Source organism: Leuciscus leuciscus, assembly GCF_965113295.1.
Source record: "Leuciscus leuciscus genome assembly, chromosome: 7".
Classification (NCBI taxonomy): Eukaryota; Metazoa; Chordata; class Actinopteri; order Cypriniformes; family Leuciscidae; genus Leuciscus; species Leuciscus leuciscus.
Genome location: NC_138731.1, coordinates 38,307,662 through 38,326,689, shown reverse-complemented (window position 1 = coordinate 38,326,689; position 19,028 = coordinate 38,307,662). Strand labels below are relative to the sequence as shown.

Sequence of the window (19,028 nt, the reverse complement as noted above, 5' to 3'; positions counted from 1 at the left end):
TCACAATACAATGAGTAAATGTCATAATTGAATTTTAATAAATTTTATTGCCATGTTTTCTCTGTCTCAGGTGTTATGCGCTGTCTTCTAAAAAACAATTTAGTATGAATATTTCAGGTGTTATTTATTTCTCTTTTCAAAATGTTTCAAAACAAAACACATTCCTCCAGTTTCACAGACAAGGCTAGTCTCAGACTAAAATGCATATTTGAGCCGTTTTAACTGAAAGCAACTTGCACTGACATATCTTAAAATATGTCAGTGCCATTGTTTTGTCTCAAGATGCACATTGTATTGTTTTTCTCTAAGGCATTATTATAGAAGCTACTTAAAGGTGCTCTAAGCGATGTTGGGTGACGTCACTTCTTGTTGACGTTCGATAGGCTAGCTCGACCCTCCCTCCTCCTCATCCCATCCCCTCCCCCTCCCTTCCGTGCTTCCTGAAACAGTCATGAATTCGTGACTTTGCGTGTTCCTTCTCCTTTTCCCTCTTCTTTTCTATTTGTTCATCGGAACGTCGTCTCTTTGGTCGTGTGTCGGCCATATAAAAATTCAAGAGAATATAATTCTAACGTTAGTCGTTGTCTAGGTCTAGGACATCTCTCCTCTAGCTAACTTCCCTCTTCATGCTTCTCTCTCCTCCACTCCCCACACCCCCCTTCATGTGCACGCGCACTAACCCCCCAACCACCAACCCCAAATCATTCTTATCAGTTATTGGCTGGAACACTGTTTGTTATGTTTCGTGGTCCAGGCTGGGCCAGTTTGTTTTTGTTGCCGTTTGTGGAGCCTGGGCTGTCTACAGAGACTGCGTTTTTTTTTTACAGTGTGTTCAGGGGACAGGCAGCTAGCGGATAGTGAGGAGATGTTTGCTGTATGTGACAAAAAATGTTTCAGCCTAAAAAACGTAGTAAAAAAAAAAAAAAAACCTCAGCCCAAATGCTTAGTGCACCTTTAAATGTCCTAATTGAACTAAGGCCTGATACTGGCTTAATCTAATCCCTGTCTGTGAAACCAGGCCATTGTGTTTTAATTGATTAAATCTATAATTAGTATACAGGTCTTTGTCCACAAAATCACTTTTCCATCCTGTTTTTGCTCTATAACATTCAAACAACTATTTTACTAGCAAAAGCCAGACATCAGGATGTGACATCATTTTGGTGGGAAAACAACAACACAGACATCAGTAAAAAAAAAAAAAAAAATATATATATATATATATATATATATATAAATATATATATATAATAATTGTATACATTACATAAAACATTTTAATAAAAAAGAAATGTGTATGGTATTATATAACTTTCAAAATTAAATTGACATCATCATGTAATTTAAATCCCTCACTGAGCGACAGCTACAGTAACATTAGATCTCTATTTCTGAACTGTTAATCTACTTGCCATTGTGTAAAATAATCAAGTTATAATTAATAAAGTGTCTGAGCTTGACCACATCACATGATTTAAAATCTGATATAGAAATAGCTGCTAATATTACAGCCCACACATATTCTTTTCCAGTTTAAAAGGTACTTCATATCAGGACTGGCCCAAATAATACTGTTTCATACTGTATCTTCCTTCATCTTCCTTCAGGACTGGGGTGTGCTGGTCGAGAGGTTACTACAGCAGGCATCAGATCTGCTTTCCTCGAATGAGTCCACACAACTTCAGCGCTTGTCAGAGAAGAGTGAGAAGCTCAAAACTACACACGAGCAGTTCTGGAGCCTCATGATGAATCGGCTGGCTCATCTACAGGAGAGCAATGCCTTTTACAGCAGTGCTAATAAAGTATGCACTCTAGTGTAGTAGCACTTCACATGCTTTGACTAAGTTGAGGTTTGGATAACTGAGCTGACAGAGCTCTAACTCTTGGTAAACACTTCAGCGGCTGTATTTCTTCTGAGCGCACTCTAGTGACTTATGTGTTTTGTTGTTGAAGGTAGTACCCCCTAGTGGAGATGTATATTGTAATAATATGAGTGTGTATTATAAAAGAGAGTGATATTATAAAGAGAGCATACATTGATATCAAGCTGTTTGGTCATAACATCAAATTGTAGGCTAACCTGGAAGGCTAATTTGCAGTGGATTTCCTCAGGAATAAAGGTTTTAAGGCCTGTGATTAACATTACTTGAAGAAACTTTTACATTTTTAACAAAACATAAATGACACGGATACCTTAAAGGTGAATTTTGTTGTGTGCTTATAAAATGTAAGTTGATATAGTTAATTCATGCAGAATGTGTAAAACCTGGAAATATCAGGGGAATTTTAAATTGCATAATATATTTAATGTTACTTGCATTGCATGGCAAAAATTGAAGTTGGTGATGTAATTGTCACAGGTTGTCAAACACGCATGAATCCAAAAAGAATAAACAGTCTTTAATAATTAACAGGAAGAATACGCAGGAGAATCAAAACAGCAACTACACCATTACAGAAACTTTTACTTTCAGATTACTTTTGACCAAACTCGTTTATTGCATTGAATTGAATAGGATAGGGTTTGTGAAGGAACTGTAGGGGGTTTGGGAGTTTAATGAAAAGCAAATAATTAAATAAATCATAAAAATGTCAAATTAAAATAAATAATTTTAAAATAATAACAAAAAAACAGTTTGAAAGACAAAAGCCTTCCAAAGACATTGCAATATATTGTTAATAAATGTGACAATTCAAATAATGATTAGTGTTCATCAGGAGTTGATTCGATATGCAATGTTGAGAAAACACTTCTCAAAAGTGGAATGATTTCTGTAAATCCAGTGGTCGAATGCTTTGTGGTCTTTCTCTTTTCTGTGTAATTACCCACCCGACTAATGGCTGGTCTGTTCCACAAAACTAGAAGACTTTCTGAATGTATATAAGTGCAAGGCTTTTTTTAGAAAGGACAATTTAAAAGATGAAGCAGAAGAATTAGTGAGAATCAAATTCAATCAAATTAATTTGGACAAAGGCTGGTCTTTTGAGGGCCATAATGGAGACATTTGTACTGCAATATTTCGTAAAGTATAAATCGTTTAAATATATACTTCAAGAGATTGGATCCTGACTTACAAATGGAAATCTGGCCAGTTAGTCAGCATAGACTCAGTGATCCACATTTATGTATTAAATACAAATGTTTTATGAAATGATATATTTTTTTGTCATCAGGCATTTGAGGTGCTGGGCACGATAGAGATCGCTATAAAGGAGCTGAAGACTCAACCTCTGTCATTACCTGAGCTGGCTAGGAAACATGAAGAGTTTTCACGCAGTATAAAAGACTCATCCACCGAGCCTCTTCAGAGAGGTCAGCTGTTCCTTCAGAAGCTTGACCCACAGAGGTGAGAAGACAAAGAGCAGATGCTACAGTGTGTTAAAAAAAGACCCTATCACAGCTGATATCCAGACTCCAAGTTTTCCGTGGATTGGGATGTTCTGTGCAATGTCAGGCATCTGTGTTTGTTTGTTTGTTTGTTTGTTAGTGCCCAAGTTGGAGGGCTACAGAGGATGCTGGGATACATCAAAGAGAGAATTGAGGTTCTGAGCCATGAGTGTCATGCCCACAGAGAGTTAACAGGCAAAAGGCAGCAGCTGGTTTCCTCATTCGAAGAACTGGTGGCTAAGGTATAGAAAAATTAGATAGTCTCTCTTTTCACTGTTTTAAGACAGAATTATGGGCGAAACTAATTTTTTTGATACATTATTTTTAAATGATTGTAATAAATAATAATACTTAAAATTCAAAGACATCATTTATATTAAGTATTTATACATTATGGTTGTATTTGCCGTTGCCTTTCTAATCAAATGCAAAAATATAATTATTATTTAAGGTTGACTTTCTATTTAAATGCTGATTAAAAACAAATCAAATTTATTTATCTAATGTCACAAAATATGTACGTTTATTGGCACATTTCTCCACCTAATAATAATAAAAAATGATACACCATTGTTGTCATTGCTGTTGCCTTAATGCTGAAAGGACGAATACTATTTATTTATAATAATAATAATAATAATTTTAAAACAATTTATTTATGTATTTATATTTTTTATAAATGTAATTTTAGTATTTATAGATCATGGTTATATTTTATCTTGCCTGTATGCTGATTAAACTAAACAAATGCAAAAATGTATTATTTATTTGTTTATTTATTTAACCTGGACATGTTTTCCTGAGATTCACCCTTAAACTTTCTTCACCCTTTTCTTTTTTTTTAAATGCATCATTAGATTGTTTATTATATGTCAATAAATGTGGCTTAATATTTCACAGTAGCTTGCTGAAAAGTGTATATATTTCCTCAATGATCTGAATCTCTACAGGTCTCTGCTTGGATTAAGAGCAGCAACAGTGTCCTGTCTGCCAGCACAGAGCCTGGTTCATCTCTAACTGAGGCTGAGGACACCCTTAACAAGCATGTTGAGCTACTCTCACAGTCTCAGGTGTCTTTATACTCGCATACACTGAGAGTACAATATGATATGGAAAGTTCAAAGTGAATTGTGTTATTTTATTATTTTATACAACTCCTAAAAAGTTCGAAAAAGTGCTATGAAGATCTACTCATTGTAAACCGTGGTGTTTTTGTCCTGCAGGATGCTATGAGAGAATCAGAGGCTATAACTAGTTTTATAAAAGAACTAAAGGGACTGGAATCCTCAGAGACAGTCGAGTTTTCGAACAAAGCTTCACTTCTGGCAGAGGAGGTGAAAACATTGGTAAGGAACATATCATCACACGTGGAGAGCCTCAGGCCCTATGTGGACTTTCTGCGCTGTGCAGATGAGGTATGGTTATATATTTATGACATATATTTATTGTAATGAAGTACCCAGTTAGACTAAGGCCAATAGTCCAATGATGATATTTTCTGTGGTGGCACAGGTTGAGGAGCAGATAAGGACTCTTCAGGAATGCTACAAGAACAAGCCAGAGGAAGAGGAGGAAAATGAAGGACCAGGTGCATCCATGAAGGAAATGTTGGATGCTAAGTGGCAGTCATTGCTGCAGAGGTTTTTCACCATGCAGGATCTAGGCAACAACTTTATTAACTCATCTAACATGGTAAGAAACGCTGTAGAGCGTTTTAACACAAGCTTAAAGGGATACTCCACCGTTTTTTCATATTAAACTATGTTATTCCCTTAACTAAGACGAGTTGATACATACCTCTCTCATCTCAGTGCGTGCACTCAATCGCTCTGGTGCGCGGTGACACTCTGATAGCACTCAGCTTAGCCCAGTATATTCAATGGTATCTAACAGCAATGAATTTAGAAGTGACCAAACGCATCAATGTTCTCCCTATTTAAAAACAGTTACATGAGTAGTTATATGACCAAGTATGGTGACACAAAATAAAACGTGGCGCTTTTCTAAGGAAGGGGATCAGGCGTGCGCCGAGTCGAAGTATTCCCAAAAGTGCTATTCCGCCATACATTATAGTTATCCTTTTTAACCCGCTTAGAAAAGCGCCACGTTTTATTTTGTATCACCATACTTGGTCGTATAACTACTCGTGTAACTGTTTTTAAATAGGGAAAACGTTGATGTGTTTGGTCACTTCTAAATTCATTGCTGTTAGATACCATTGAATATACTGGGCTAAGCTGAGTGCTATCAAAGTGTCACCGCGCGCCAGAGCGATTGAGTGCACGCACTGAGATGAGAGAGGTATGTATCAACTCGTCTTAGTTAAGGGAATAACATAGTTTAATATGAAAAAACGGTGGAGTATCCCTTTAACAATAAGTGGTCTTTACAAATCTATGGCAGTGTCTTGGGGGTTTAAATCAAACAATAAATAAATATTTTGTGTGTATGTATTTATTTATTTATTTTGCAGATCAGTGGCAACCTGAATCTAAACGTTAAAGCAGCAGGGCATGTTGTAGAAAAATATATGGAGACACTGACCAAGAAGAAATCTGAACTAGCAGACTTGTGGACATCCTGGCAACTTCATTACAGTCAAATAAAATCTGTGAAGAAGCAATGGAAAAAATGTAAAGATCAACTTAAGAAGGTAACTTGGGATTTCACTTGGAAATACATCAGAATATGGCAATTTGTGAAATGTTGGCCCATCCATATTATTTTCAATTATTAGAGCATTTAAAGAGACAGTTTTTTTACAGCAAAACATTATTAATAGACCATCTTTGTTCAATGCCCTAAATTTTTCGCTAATTGCCTGCAGGTTCTTCATGATTTAAGGGCATTGGAGGAGATTTTTGCTCCAGCATCAAAGGTTGATTTGGGGGGTGATCCTCAGTCTGTGTATAAACTACAGGAGAAATTCAACTCTGTAAAGCCAGAATTCCTGGTGAGAGAAGACTTTTTGCTTTCTCATCAGTGCTTATGATTTGTTTTAGCAACTTTACAACTAACCTACATTTTAAAACCTTCATAGCAACTGAATGCAGAGGTGGAATTCCTGGTTAAAACATCCGAGCTGCTCGGCTTAAAGGGGGTACCAGTGAAAGAGAAGAACGAGAAAGTTTCTGAGCTTCTGCAGCTACATCAGCATATCAGAGACAAAATCAGGGAGTATGAAACCGTTCTCAGTATGGCCAGTAAATTTCATCAGCTTTATCAAGAGGTAAAGTCCCATTTCTGTCAGAACACTTTTTAGAATTAGAGAAATCAGAGATTGTGATGGATTTAAAATAAGAATTGATATGTACTGTTAATAGATGGACACCTTCTCATTCTTTATTATTGATATTTTCACAGTTTTAGAGTAATTAATAATTAAAGCATGAGAATTAAATAGTGATGCAGAAAATTTAAAAGCATCTTCTTCAGTCACCAACCAAGCTGCGCATTCTTTTAGCCAGCGCCACAAGTTACATCCTGACAACTATAAATTGTGACTAAGCCACTGGACTAAACACTAATAATAGTAGTAGTAAAAATAATTATTATAATAATTATCATCATCATTCACTAATTGGATGCAATTGTTTTAAACAGCACTGAACAAGTACTGAATGTTATTACTATATGCTGGACACTAAGTTGCCTCATTAAAAACAATATTTTTTTGTAGACAAATAAAAATTTTGGTTAACCAATAGTAGAACTACTAGTAGCAATAATAATTATATTACATTACATTAGATACTGAAATTTGGAGCCTAAGCATAATTGTTTTTACTTTATTTTATTTTAGTTGGATACCGTCTTACACACAGAACCAGTGACGGTGTTTAGTGACACCAGTCAGGCCAGGACTCAGTTGACTCAGCACCAAGAGAGGCAGAGTCACATCCGCCATCTGTATAAGCTGGCCCTCTCGCTGGGTGCAGACCTCACCAGCACTGTGCAGCAGTCGGTGCGTTGATTGATTAACAATATTTCATGCCCTCAGTATCTTAAAAAAATCCATGCATTATTTGGATTTCCTTACCTGAATCTGAATTGTTACATAATTTACATAATGTCAACAGAACATGTGGAACCATGCTGTTGATTATTTCTTTACGATGCATTAACAATAGTCATTGATTTGATAGAAACTGCCACAAATGACCATCCTTTTCCCCCCTTCTTTATGCTCCAAGCATGTGCTGGTGTTGTCAGTGCAGCAGTTACATGAGAAACTGGTAAAGTTGGAGAGAGGAAGCACTGACTGGATCGCTGAGGCTAGTAAGTGTGAAGAGAGTTTGATAAGCAACGTCCACTTCTGCCTTCATAAGGAAGAAATCAGTGAGGTGAGTATTGTGTGTGTGTCGGTTGGTCAGGGTTTAGGTCATTTACTAATCTGTAGTGATCTCTGACCTACTAACCTCATCAGAGGCGCAGATCAGGAAGAACACAGGAATAAAGATAATATAATATAAGTGTTTATTTGCACTTGTCTGTGTTTTTCCCCATGAGGTCCACTTATAATATTTTTGTGCCCAAAGCAGTCATAACTTAGACCATTATCTTTTAGAACTCAAAGAGGCGTTATTTGCTGCTGTGCTATTAAGACTCCAGTGAAAACGACCCTTATGCATGTGAAACAAGACTGTTGGGTCCAATATAGTTATTAATGGTCCCCTCCTTCACAGCCTCTTTGCAAAGCCTGCATTGTATTGTGCAAAGCAATGGTGGATTTAAATGTGCAAAAAATGGCAGTCATTTTTTCAAATGTATTCATCTTAACGTTGGAAAGTACAGATCAAGCCAATTTAGCAGCTTAAAGGGATAGTTCACTTTGAAATAAAATTTTGGTATGTTTTAGCTTACCTCAAGGGCATCCAAGATGTAGGTGTCTTTTTTTCCGCAGTAGTTTCAATTTTGATATTTTTAGGTCAAACCGTTCTTGTCTGTCAGTCATATAATGCAGGTCTATGGTCACTGTCTCAAAGAGCATGCACAGAGTCCAAATTAAAACAATTCCCCATCGTCCAAATTAAACAATTCCCCATCGTAAGTACACATTGATGGCCCAAGACACGAAACGAGCGGTTTGTGTGAGAAAACGAACAGTATTTATATCGTTTTTACCTCTTGAACACAGCCACGTCCAAGTGATCTGAGAGCGCGGGGGGGTATAGATATATACAATAGAAGTCGCCTTGGCTACTGCAGTTCATTGGAACGAAACCGTAGCCAATGCGACATCTAGTGTATAATCTATACCCGCCCGCGCTCTCAGATGTTTTAATTTGGACTCTGTGCATGCTCTTTGAGACAGTGACCATCGACCTGCATTATATGACTGACAGACAAGAACGGTTTGACCTAAAAATATCAAAATTGAAACTACTGCGGAAAAAAAGACACCTACATCTTGGATGCCCTTGAGGTAAGCTAAAACATACCAAAATTTAATTTCAAAGTGAACTATCCCTTTAAGTTTCAACAAATGACCTTTTTTCACTGGGGAAGAAATGTTGGGTTCTGGAAGTTAGTATGTTTTAATTTGTTCAGATCACTGAAGCTTTGATTCCTCATGATCCCCTTTTAACTGTATGAAGAAGGATTTTGGTCCAGCCCTTACTGTCTGTCATTTTCCTTAAAGATGTGTTAATGTCCCAGCCCATAGATCCAGGGCTCAGCAACACATGTGTTGGCTAACTCTCATTGTCACTCTCCCTGAATTATTTATAGCTTGTTAAATTTAGCCTGTGAACTGCAGGGTTTGTCTTTCCCTCTGTTGACTGAGGGATCCTGCCATTTGTCTCTCATCACTTCAGATAGCAGGAAGGATTCCACCCTTATCACATACTTAATGCCCCCCAACCACAAAACCAACAGTCAATCCCCAGGATTACACTGCAAGCCTCCCAGGGCACTTTCCTATCACGACTCAGTTTCATGATGTCCTTTATGATTTTTGATTACAGCACAAATTGGTTTATGTGTAAGAGGAAAACTTTCTTTTTCTTTTTTTAAGCTGCCACATGGACTGCAAAAAATGTTAACACTAGTTTAATTTTAGAGATTGGTGATAGACAACATAAATAATTTCAAACATTTTAGAATGTCTTCATAAAAACATTTGTTACTGTTGTGATAATATTATATTCTCTGTCTCCCTCTAGAGGAGAACAATTTCAGTTTTTTCCTCTCTAAATGAATAAGCACAGGCATATAGACCACTGATTCTAAACTAGGGGTCTGGGGTCCATTAGGTGGCCTCAGCAAACTTTTATAGATGTATAAAGATGATGTAAAATAAAGACAAAACAAGCATTAAAATAAGCTTGAAATTCAATATATTTCTAAAACATTTTTATTTTTTAAAAATTATTTTTTAAGTTTTCTTTGAATAATTATAAAACTGTGATTTCTATACTTTCATTTAAATTAATTGGAGTCAAAAAAGGTTGAGAAACACTGGTTTAGACCTGTGACATATTGGAAGGTTTCTGAAGATAACTGGAGAATTAAAAAATATTTTATATTTTCACAAGGAGATTTCACGCAAAGACATGGGTTGCATTGAACCAATTAAAATCATGGGTCTCTATTAGTAAATCAGCATTCCAGAACCCTTGTGTCTATATCTTACTCCTGAGTAGAAGTCAAAATTCAAAGCTTCTTAAACATATCCAAGTTAACCATGCCACGTGATGTCATGCTATTTCAATGTATGACTGCTGCAAGACTGTAAATAGAGCAAAGACATTTCTAAAAGTAGCAGTACTTTATAGAGTCCGTACATGTTCTGGTTTTATGTGAACATCTCTAGTGTGGCTTTAAAATGTAGGGAGTCTTCACTTCAAATCACTCTCTAAACAGTGGGGTTTGGATTGGTGCATAGACTATGAAAACTTTTTTATGAAATGAAAACATATAAGGGTTCCGTACAGTACTGTTCAAAAGAATGGGGTGGATAAGTTTTTGTTATTTGAAAGAAGTCCCTGGCTGCATTTATTTGATCAAATACAGTAAAAACAGTACTATTGTGAAACATGATTACCATTTAAAATAACTGTTTTCTATTTTAATATACTTTAAAATGTAGTTTGTTTCTGTGATGCAAAGCTGAATTTTCAGCATCATTACTCCAGTCTTCAGTGTCCTTTAGAAATCATTCTGATAAGCTGATTTTGTGCTCAAGAAACATTTCTTATTATTATCAATGTTGAAAACAATATTATATTTTTGTGGAAACCATGATCAGGATTCTTTTATGAATAGAGAGTTCAGAAGAACAGCATTTATTTAAAATTGTTTTTTGTTTTTTTGTTGTAACAATGTTTAAAGTCTTTACTGTCACTTTTGAACAATTTAATGCATCCTCGCTGAAAAAAAAAAAAACATGTCCCCAAACTTTTGAACAATAGTGTGTGTAGTATGTGATCGAAAGCAAAAATGGAGAGAATAATTCATTTTTAATTAAACTGTAAATCACCACTTATTCATATCAAGAATAAGGCATGACTCAACATAGTATCAAATTCAATTTCCACGTGAGGCACCATATTGTTGTCACGTCAGTCATACCCATCGATCCACCATCCAGTCATAAATATTCTGCATGAGTAAACAAGCTGATATTTTAGCTTGGACAGTTGCTGCTGTTCATCTGCAAGGAGGAGTGTACTGCTTACAGAAGCTTTCATATGTTACTGAAAGGATATTTCATTGTAGTTGTGCTGACTCCTTTATATTTTAGAGTTGAATTAGAAGTAAAATTTGGCACTTGGTGTTTTATGCCCCCAACGGCGCCTTCCAGGCAGCGAGGGGATGGGTAGGTTTAAGGTTGAGGGTATGGTTAGCTGCCTCTAAGGAGCCATTGGGGGCCTAAAACACCATCGAGCGTAAAATTTCTTACTGTCCTGTTAAGTAGTGGATCTAATTGCACTCAAGATGGCCGTGTGATATTTACCAGTTTGGTCTACAGAAACCCCTCATTCCTTGTTTTACAGATCACAAGGCCATGAAAAAACAGTGCCACCATAAATGTTTACTGAGCACAGTTTGAGTAAGTTGTTTAGATGGGAACCATTAATGTAACTGAACTTTCTTCCACGCATCTACCTCTGTTTGGGCTGCAGCAGAAATTTCCTCTACAGCCCCCTGTTGGAAAAATCCAGTAAGACAATTATGAGGCTTCTTTAACAGGCTCTAAGCTGGGCTGCAGCTGTCTTTGGGCGACACTTGAGCCTGTCATTTGGAGACAGGACACCATTGCAAAAGCTCATCAGGCTGGACAGAAATGGATCTGCATTATAAATCATCCACCTGTCTGACAATTAATCCCTCTAAAATAATCCCCCTGGACTCACCGAACTGCACTCTGCCCTCTGCTAGAGATCCTCCGCACATACATGTACAACTAATCTTATATTTGGTTACACGTTTCATAATCAGCATGTTAAGCGAGGCGGATATTGTGGTTTTAGAGAGGGGTTTCAAAGGGATAGTTCAACCTAAAATGAAAATGATTCATGTTGTATATGTTTATGTTGTTCCATATATATCAGGGCCGTGGGGACACTGGAGTCTCAAAACAATAACATCCTGCATTTAATAAAACACAAATAGACCAAGTTCTATATTAAAACAACACCAGAACACAAAGATACATTTAAAATTTGAAAATTTAAAAAATGAAATTTCGAATAGGCGGAGGGTGAACCAACACCATGAGGATATGCGATTCCCCTTTAAAAACATTTACCACATGGATTTGGCATGGCAGAAAATTTTTATTATAAAGCTCATTTTATTATAGCCTAATTAAAAAACGGTTATACAATTTCATTGCGATTTCACAAAGTTCCATTATTATCAGTGAAGCTTCACTTATATGTCTTCACAATAAATGTCTTACTGCTTATTATAACGAGAGGATTGCCAATATTCTTTATTACGGCGAAAACTGATCCTAGACCAGCATTTATGGACAGCTTTTCCTTCTAAAAGCAATCAGAAGCATATGGAAGCTTGTTTCCACCACGGAATAAAAAAAATTAAAGATAATTGCAACTTGCAATCTGACTTTTTTTTCTCACAACTGCGAGTTTATCTCACAATTCTGTTATACACACAAATGCGACTGTATATCACACAAGTCTGACTTTATTAGGGATGGGCATTTCAAGCAAAAATAATATTCGATGATCGCTTGGAATTATTCGATTATTACTCGAAAATTGCACCCCTCCCCCACATGCTCATGTTAAAACTGCGTTTGCTCAAATCCCGCTTCAACATTAAATTTCTCTGTACTTTACTATACATGCTGTAGCCATGAAAGAAAACAGGCTATTTAGTTTCATATTTATGTTTAAATTATATAATGTTTTTTTAAAATTTCATCTATGTTGATTAGCCTATATGAAAAGTGAACAGCATGAGTAAGATAGAATCATAAGATGCGCAATATATCGGGAGACATATTGAGTGGGTCAGACATGATTTTGACCACTTCATTAAGTTTTGTATTGTAGAAAACCTTTCTTTAAAGTAAACTTCGTTTTCTATAAATTGTATCTTAATTTTAATCAGTGTTTCATCAACAAATTGCCTGGATTTAATAAATAAGAAGCAAATAGAGCCGACAATATAATCAGGCCGTGGAGGCGCCGGCGCGATCACTTGCATTGCATGTGAACTGGAGCTCATCTCATCAATTAACCGAAACTCAGCGTATAGGCTACTTGCCTCACAGACATGATGAGAAATATATATATATATATATATAATATATATATATATATATATATAATATATATATATATATATATACTGTATATATATATATATATATATATATATATATATATATATATATATACTGTATATAACAAAACAATTCAAAACTAATAGAAACAGTAGGCTATAGGCCTTCTCTCTGCTTATGTAATCCATATCAAATGAAATGTGCATTTCTTTCTATTGGCGCATTTACTAAAATGGCACAAAACTGCGAAAATCAACAAACTGTGAAAAGTCAGCATCGTCAACCGACACTGACACAGAAAACACTAGTTTATTAATAAACAATTAAAATGTCTCCTTGCTATATTTGACACATTCATAATCATTACTTTTGCCGGTTCTTTGTGGCAGCTTTTTGGTGTGTTATTGGTAGCGACGTCACCCACTGGTTACATGAGTGCCACCACATCAGTAAGACTGTGGCCAAGGGTTAGCCTTGCCTGTTGCGGCTCCGACTGATTTCTGATTCATATTACTGAAGACAATTTAAACTTACCACTGTAGAGATTAGTGATCCTGTGAGCTAAATACTGCTGAAGACGTTTCGTTATTGAATACATGAATGGCCAAATCCATTTTATCCACTTTTCCACAAAATTTCTCCTTGTGTGTTTTTGGTAACACTTTATTTTAGTGTTCTTGTTACACTTTATATGTAGTTACTGTAGTATTAACTATAAACCTAATCCTAACCCCTAACCCTAAAATACATGCAGTTAATTATATTAAAATTCTTAAAAATGTCTTAACTTGTGGACATACTATTTCTTCATTCACCCTTAGCTGTCTTTTAGTGGAGTGTTTTATGCACTTTTTAGGCACTTATTTACATGTTTTTCCTGAATCCTTTATTTTAGCTGAGAGAATCTTTTAAAGATCTCAAAAAGAAATTCAACAATTTGAAATTCAACTACGTGAAGAAAAACGAGAAGTCGAGAAACGTAAAGGTGGTGAAAAATCAGCTCCAGCAAATTGAGATTTACATTGAAAAGCTGCAGGTAAGGAAGCCCTCTTTTAATCTACTTGCACTCATTTTATTAATGTTTTCTTCAGAATCTTTGCTCAGCAGTGACACAATTATACAGACATATACCTAAAGGAGATTTCTTTTTTTAATGCTTTGAGAGTCTTATATTAAAAAAATGTAACATTCAAATCCCTCCCTTTTGTAGGTTTTGAAGAAGAAGCTGCAAGCCTTCACTCTGAAAGTCTCCAGCAGCAGTGAGAGGCATTTAATTGGCAACAGCCTCAGAGAGATTGAGGATGCCTTAAATGAGCTGCAGAGACAGGTGTGCGACTTTGACAGGGCAGTGGAGGAGTACAAACAGAACCTGGATATGAATGTCAAGCTCCAGCAAGCCTTAGAGGAGGTGGGGTGCACCAGGAACATACAGTATAATGAGCCAATAGGAGCTACTATCACAATTCAGCAGCAATTTTACATGTTCAATTTATAATCCTGGTGTGGAATTTATAGAATTTTTAATTTCTTTCAAAGTTTTAGATTTCTGTTTACTCTTAGATCTTCCCATTACTAATGCTGCTAAATGAAGTAGAAACAAAAAGAATCGGCTTTGCTTTAACTTATGTTTGCCTTCAAAGCAGTCTCTCAGTAAATGTCTATAAATAGTCTCTGAAAATAGTCTCTCCTCTCACCTTTCATTTTAAACACAGTATCAGTTCTGGTGCGACGAGGCAAGTTCCACAGTTGTCCGTGTGGGTAAATATTCCTCCCAATGTAAGACTAAGGAAGCAGTCAGCTCTCTCTACAAACAGTTTGAAAAATTTGTGTGGCCCACAATACCACAGCAAGAGGAGAGAATAAGCCAGATCACAGAGCTGGCAGTGCGGCTACATGGTGAGAAACTGAGAATGAATTGTTTGGAGGAATGTATTCTTTATCATTCCAATGAATAGAACAGAGCATTTAACCCTCATTTATGTATGTTACTTCTTAGAGAGCCCAATGTGTAAACGCAATAGCAGCAATTTGGGAATTAATAATTTTAACCCTTCAAATTCTTTATAATGTTCCTCTGATCAATTTTAAAGCTAGAATTACTAAACTTTGACATAATGTGCTTTTACAAGGTGGACATGGACTTATTATTTTAAATGTGAAATTTATCCAACATAGTAGCAAATGTTTCGGGTCAATTCCACCCCATCAGAAACACTAGAACAATATGATAAAACAAATCCAGTTAAACAACTGGCAGGCGTATCAATCATTAGGATGTCAAAATGATTTTTTCCCCAATGTTTTCATGTTATAGATATAACCCTGAAGGACATTTAGTTAGTCAGTTGAAGTGTTGTGGGCCTTCCAGTGTGACTGATTTTTTTAAATGTAGGTGCTGAAGATGGAAAGAAATATATGGAGAAAACTATTAACAAACACCATGAAATTGTGGAATCAATAAAAGAACTCTCAAATGGACTGCTGGACCTTGAGGCCAAACTTCAGGTGATGAAAACACCAAACATAATATTGTACTTGGTACATCCATCTGAGATTTTTTATGAAATATACTTTTACCAATATTTTCAAATGAACTCTTTCTGTAGCTAGAGACTTTGAAACAACCTCTTACACCTGAAGACAACAACAAACGGGACACCATTGATACGGTAAACACCAGTAACGCTCTGACTTACAATTTCAAACATGCCAGAATTACATCGTCCTTCATTTTGTACATGTTATATTCTAAATTGTTACATTCAATTTAAATTCAATTTAAAATGCAGGAAATTACAATTAAAGTTCAATTACAAAAACATAGAGTTAAAAAAAAAGTTTGTAAATAAAATCTGTGAATAATCTTGTGTGAATGTTTGATGTATATTATCTTCTAAAGGAATCATTAGTTCAGAGTTTTTAATCGATTAATTGAACTAATTCACAGAAATTAATCAAACTTGCATATAAACATATATATAAACTTAAACTAAAGTTTAAATCGGAGACAAATCACAAGATAAGAATCATAAAACCAGTGTAATGATGGTCTTAAAGGGTTAGTTCGGTGCCTTTAAGGAAACATAATAGTTAAATATAATGGGTATTTACTCAGTCCATTATTCAACGTTGTTTAATTTTGTCATCAGCAAAGGCATTGCAAATATATCATATATATTCAGAAAATCGCTCAACCCTAAACCATACTTTTTTCTGTTGCCACTTCAGTCTGAACCAAAGGAAAGTGGACATACCCCTGAGATGACAGGCCCACACTGTACTAAAGAGATGCCTGTCGGCAAGAATCCAGAAAACAAGAAACCTCAGCTTCGCAAAGCACAAAGCCAAGATCTGCCAGACATGCATCATCCAGAGCATCAAAAAGTGCTACAAGAGACCAGGTTGCACACCCAGGAGGCCTATTCCAAGACCAGCAAAGTGGAGACCATCATGTGCAAATCTACTATAGAGAGGAGAGAGGAAATGCACACTTCCATCTCTAACTCCCACATCATTAATGTGAGCCATTCCCCTGTGGAGTGGGATAAGAGGAGTCACACTATGCAGCAAACCAAGAGAGACTCACAAGAAACTCCTCCTCCTCCTCCACCACCACCTCCACGAGATCCAACTTTATCTCGCCCCATCATCATAGATATCCAAAGGGAGTTGCATGGTACAGAGAAACAGCATCCTCTTCAGAAGACCAACTCTGAGGACAAATATCAGGCCTGTAGTAGAAATCATCCTTTTCTCTCATATTCCAAGGTGAGCATTGTTTGACATAAGAGTCATTCAATGGAAAGGTGCCTTTTGCCATTTTGAAAAGGTTTGATTGACTGATTTATTTACTTAGGCAATTTATAAGTAAGATTTAATAATTATATTCGACCAAATATAGGCCTATTCTTTAAGTGACTGATAAATACTGTTTTACTTAAATGTATTTATTTATTTTTAAATACATTTTGTATTTTTAAAACATACACTACATTTGACAAGTGTGCAAGTGTGGGGTATATATATATATATATATATATATATATATATATATATATATATATATAATTTTTTTTTTTTTTTTTTTTTTTTTTACATCCTGGCCATGTCTTGGTACTTTTTAATAAAAAAAAATTACAATAATTTCTATGGCTGGTTATACAGACATGTAAAATGCATATACTCTTTTAAATTATGTATAAATAATACACCATAATCACATAAAATATCTGGTAACACTTTATTTCGATAGTCATTTAGACATTCTACTAACTATAAGCAACTGTGTATCTACATGTCATCTCTCATGAGATTTAATAACTCTCATGTATTTTTGAGTTAATATATTTACTTTCCTGTCCTGTGTGTCATTGTTGTAGTCCTGTGTAGTTTTTCCCCTCGAGGGCCAACACGGTGGAGCCGGCGGAGATGGAGACCAAAAAACTACACAGGACTACAACAATGACACACAGGACGAGAAACAGGAATGTAACAATAATTAAGCTTGTAAATGCTAACTAGCAAAATATGCTAACAAAAAATTATTTTACTGGGAGATTTACAGGCATTCTTTTCTCTTTATTTGTGCGTTTTATTTCTATAGATGGCAGCTCATCATTCTTTAGAGGAGGACTTTTTGTCACATGGGACTCCAGAGCCAGCAGTTCCTGTTGGAAGTGTACCAGATGGTGAGTTCCAGCCTGACCATCTCACTGAGGAGTCGCTCTCCAATGATGAATATGAGTGCACCTCCCCAGATGACATCTCCCTGCCTCCCTTATCTGAGACACCAGAATCCAACATTATTCAGTCAGAAAATGACCTTGATGATGGCTATTGCGTGAGCTCTCACAGCCATCGCGTTAACCAATACAGCCACCAGTTCCACTCCCAGCAGGGTGACACCCTAAACCAGAGGCAACAGGAGTGGATGTCGTGCCAAGCCGAGAGCTACCCATCTCCCACCACTGGCTCGGGGGCCAGATTTAGAGCAGAATCATCCTCCTTTCTTCAAAGCCCCCTCACAGTACCTGCTCCTAGTCTTGTGTCAAACACCATCTCCAGCATCTTAAAGAAATCTGGCAACCCACCACCAGGCAGCATCACTGAAACGCTCTACTCAGTGCATGAGAGTCATACTGATATGCAAAAGTGTGTGCATGAGTCCAGTATGGGTCAATGCCACAGTGCTCAGCCCAATAACATGCATGCTACCCCAACCCCATTAACCACAGAGCTGGACTCGGATCTCTGCAAGCCCACAGCCATTCGAGAGGAGATCAGGCGGGCAACTTCCAAAAAGGTTATGGGCAAACTGACAGGCGGCACAGGTCCTAACTTCTCCAAACCCTTGTCTAATACCACGGTAATGGAGGGCTCTCCGGTGACACTGGAGGTGGAAGTCACTGGATTCCCTGAGCCTACATTAACCTGGTGGGTAGCTTATAACAAACTTGACCTATAAATTAAAACATTCTTTGCTATTTCTTCGATATAATATAATATAATATAACATAATTTAATGTATAATATAATATAACTGTTCAGTAGTTTGGGGTCAGAAAGATTTTAAAGAAATTTGGAAGGAAAGATAGAAATATTTCAGGAAGGATGCAGCAAATTGTTTAAAAGTGATAGCAAAGACATATAACGGAAGACTTAACACTTATTAATATATATAAAATAAAATAAACAGTTGTTTTAAATTGAAATTATATTTCACAATATTACTGTTTTTACTGTTTGATCAAATAAATTTTGACTTTCAAAAACATTAAAAAAATTGTACCGCCCTAAACTTTTGAATGGTGGTGTAATATATAGATTAATAATTATCTGAATACTTTTGTTTCTAAATGGGTGGCAAATTCTCATTATACAACA

At 36.1% G+C, this 19,028-nt stretch overlaps 1 protein-coding gene across 1 annotated transcript in view; it reads left to right on the top strand.

The window, feature by feature from the left end:
• The window catches only part of ccdc141 (coiled-coil domain containing 141), a 35,274-nt gene that overhangs the window by 11,562 nt on the left and 4,684 nt on the right, over positions 1 to 19,028 (top strand). The window contains exons 9-26 of the mRNA XM_082176657.1: positions 1,608 to 1,802; positions 3,175 to 3,347; positions 3,489 to 3,630; positions 4,339 to 4,458; positions 4,612 to 4,803; positions 4,901 to 5,080; positions 5,862 to 6,041; positions 6,216 to 6,341; positions 6,429 to 6,617; positions 7,191 to 7,352; positions 7,582 to 7,731; positions 14,041 to 14,181; positions 14,356 to 14,553; positions 14,858 to 15,041; positions 15,538 to 15,650; positions 15,752 to 15,814; positions 16,374 to 16,913; positions 17,749 to 18,578. Of these exons, the coding sequence (XP_082032783.1) occupies positions 1,608 to 1,802; positions 3,175 to 3,347; positions 3,489 to 3,630; positions 4,339 to 4,458; positions 4,612 to 4,803; positions 4,901 to 5,080; positions 5,862 to 6,041; positions 6,216 to 6,341; positions 6,429 to 6,617; positions 7,191 to 7,352; positions 7,582 to 7,731; positions 14,041 to 14,181; positions 14,356 to 14,553; positions 14,858 to 15,041; positions 15,538 to 15,650; positions 15,752 to 15,814; positions 16,374 to 16,913; positions 17,749 to 18,578 (3,878 nt within the window). The remainder of the gene's footprint in view (positions 1 to 1,607; positions 1,803 to 3,174; positions 3,348 to 3,488; positions 3,631 to 4,338; positions 4,459 to 4,611; positions 4,804 to 4,900; positions 5,081 to 5,861; positions 6,042 to 6,215; positions 6,342 to 6,428; positions 6,618 to 7,190; positions 7,353 to 7,581; positions 7,732 to 14,040; positions 14,182 to 14,355; positions 14,554 to 14,857; positions 15,042 to 15,537; positions 15,651 to 15,751; positions 15,815 to 16,373; positions 16,914 to 17,748; positions 18,579 to 19,028) is intronic.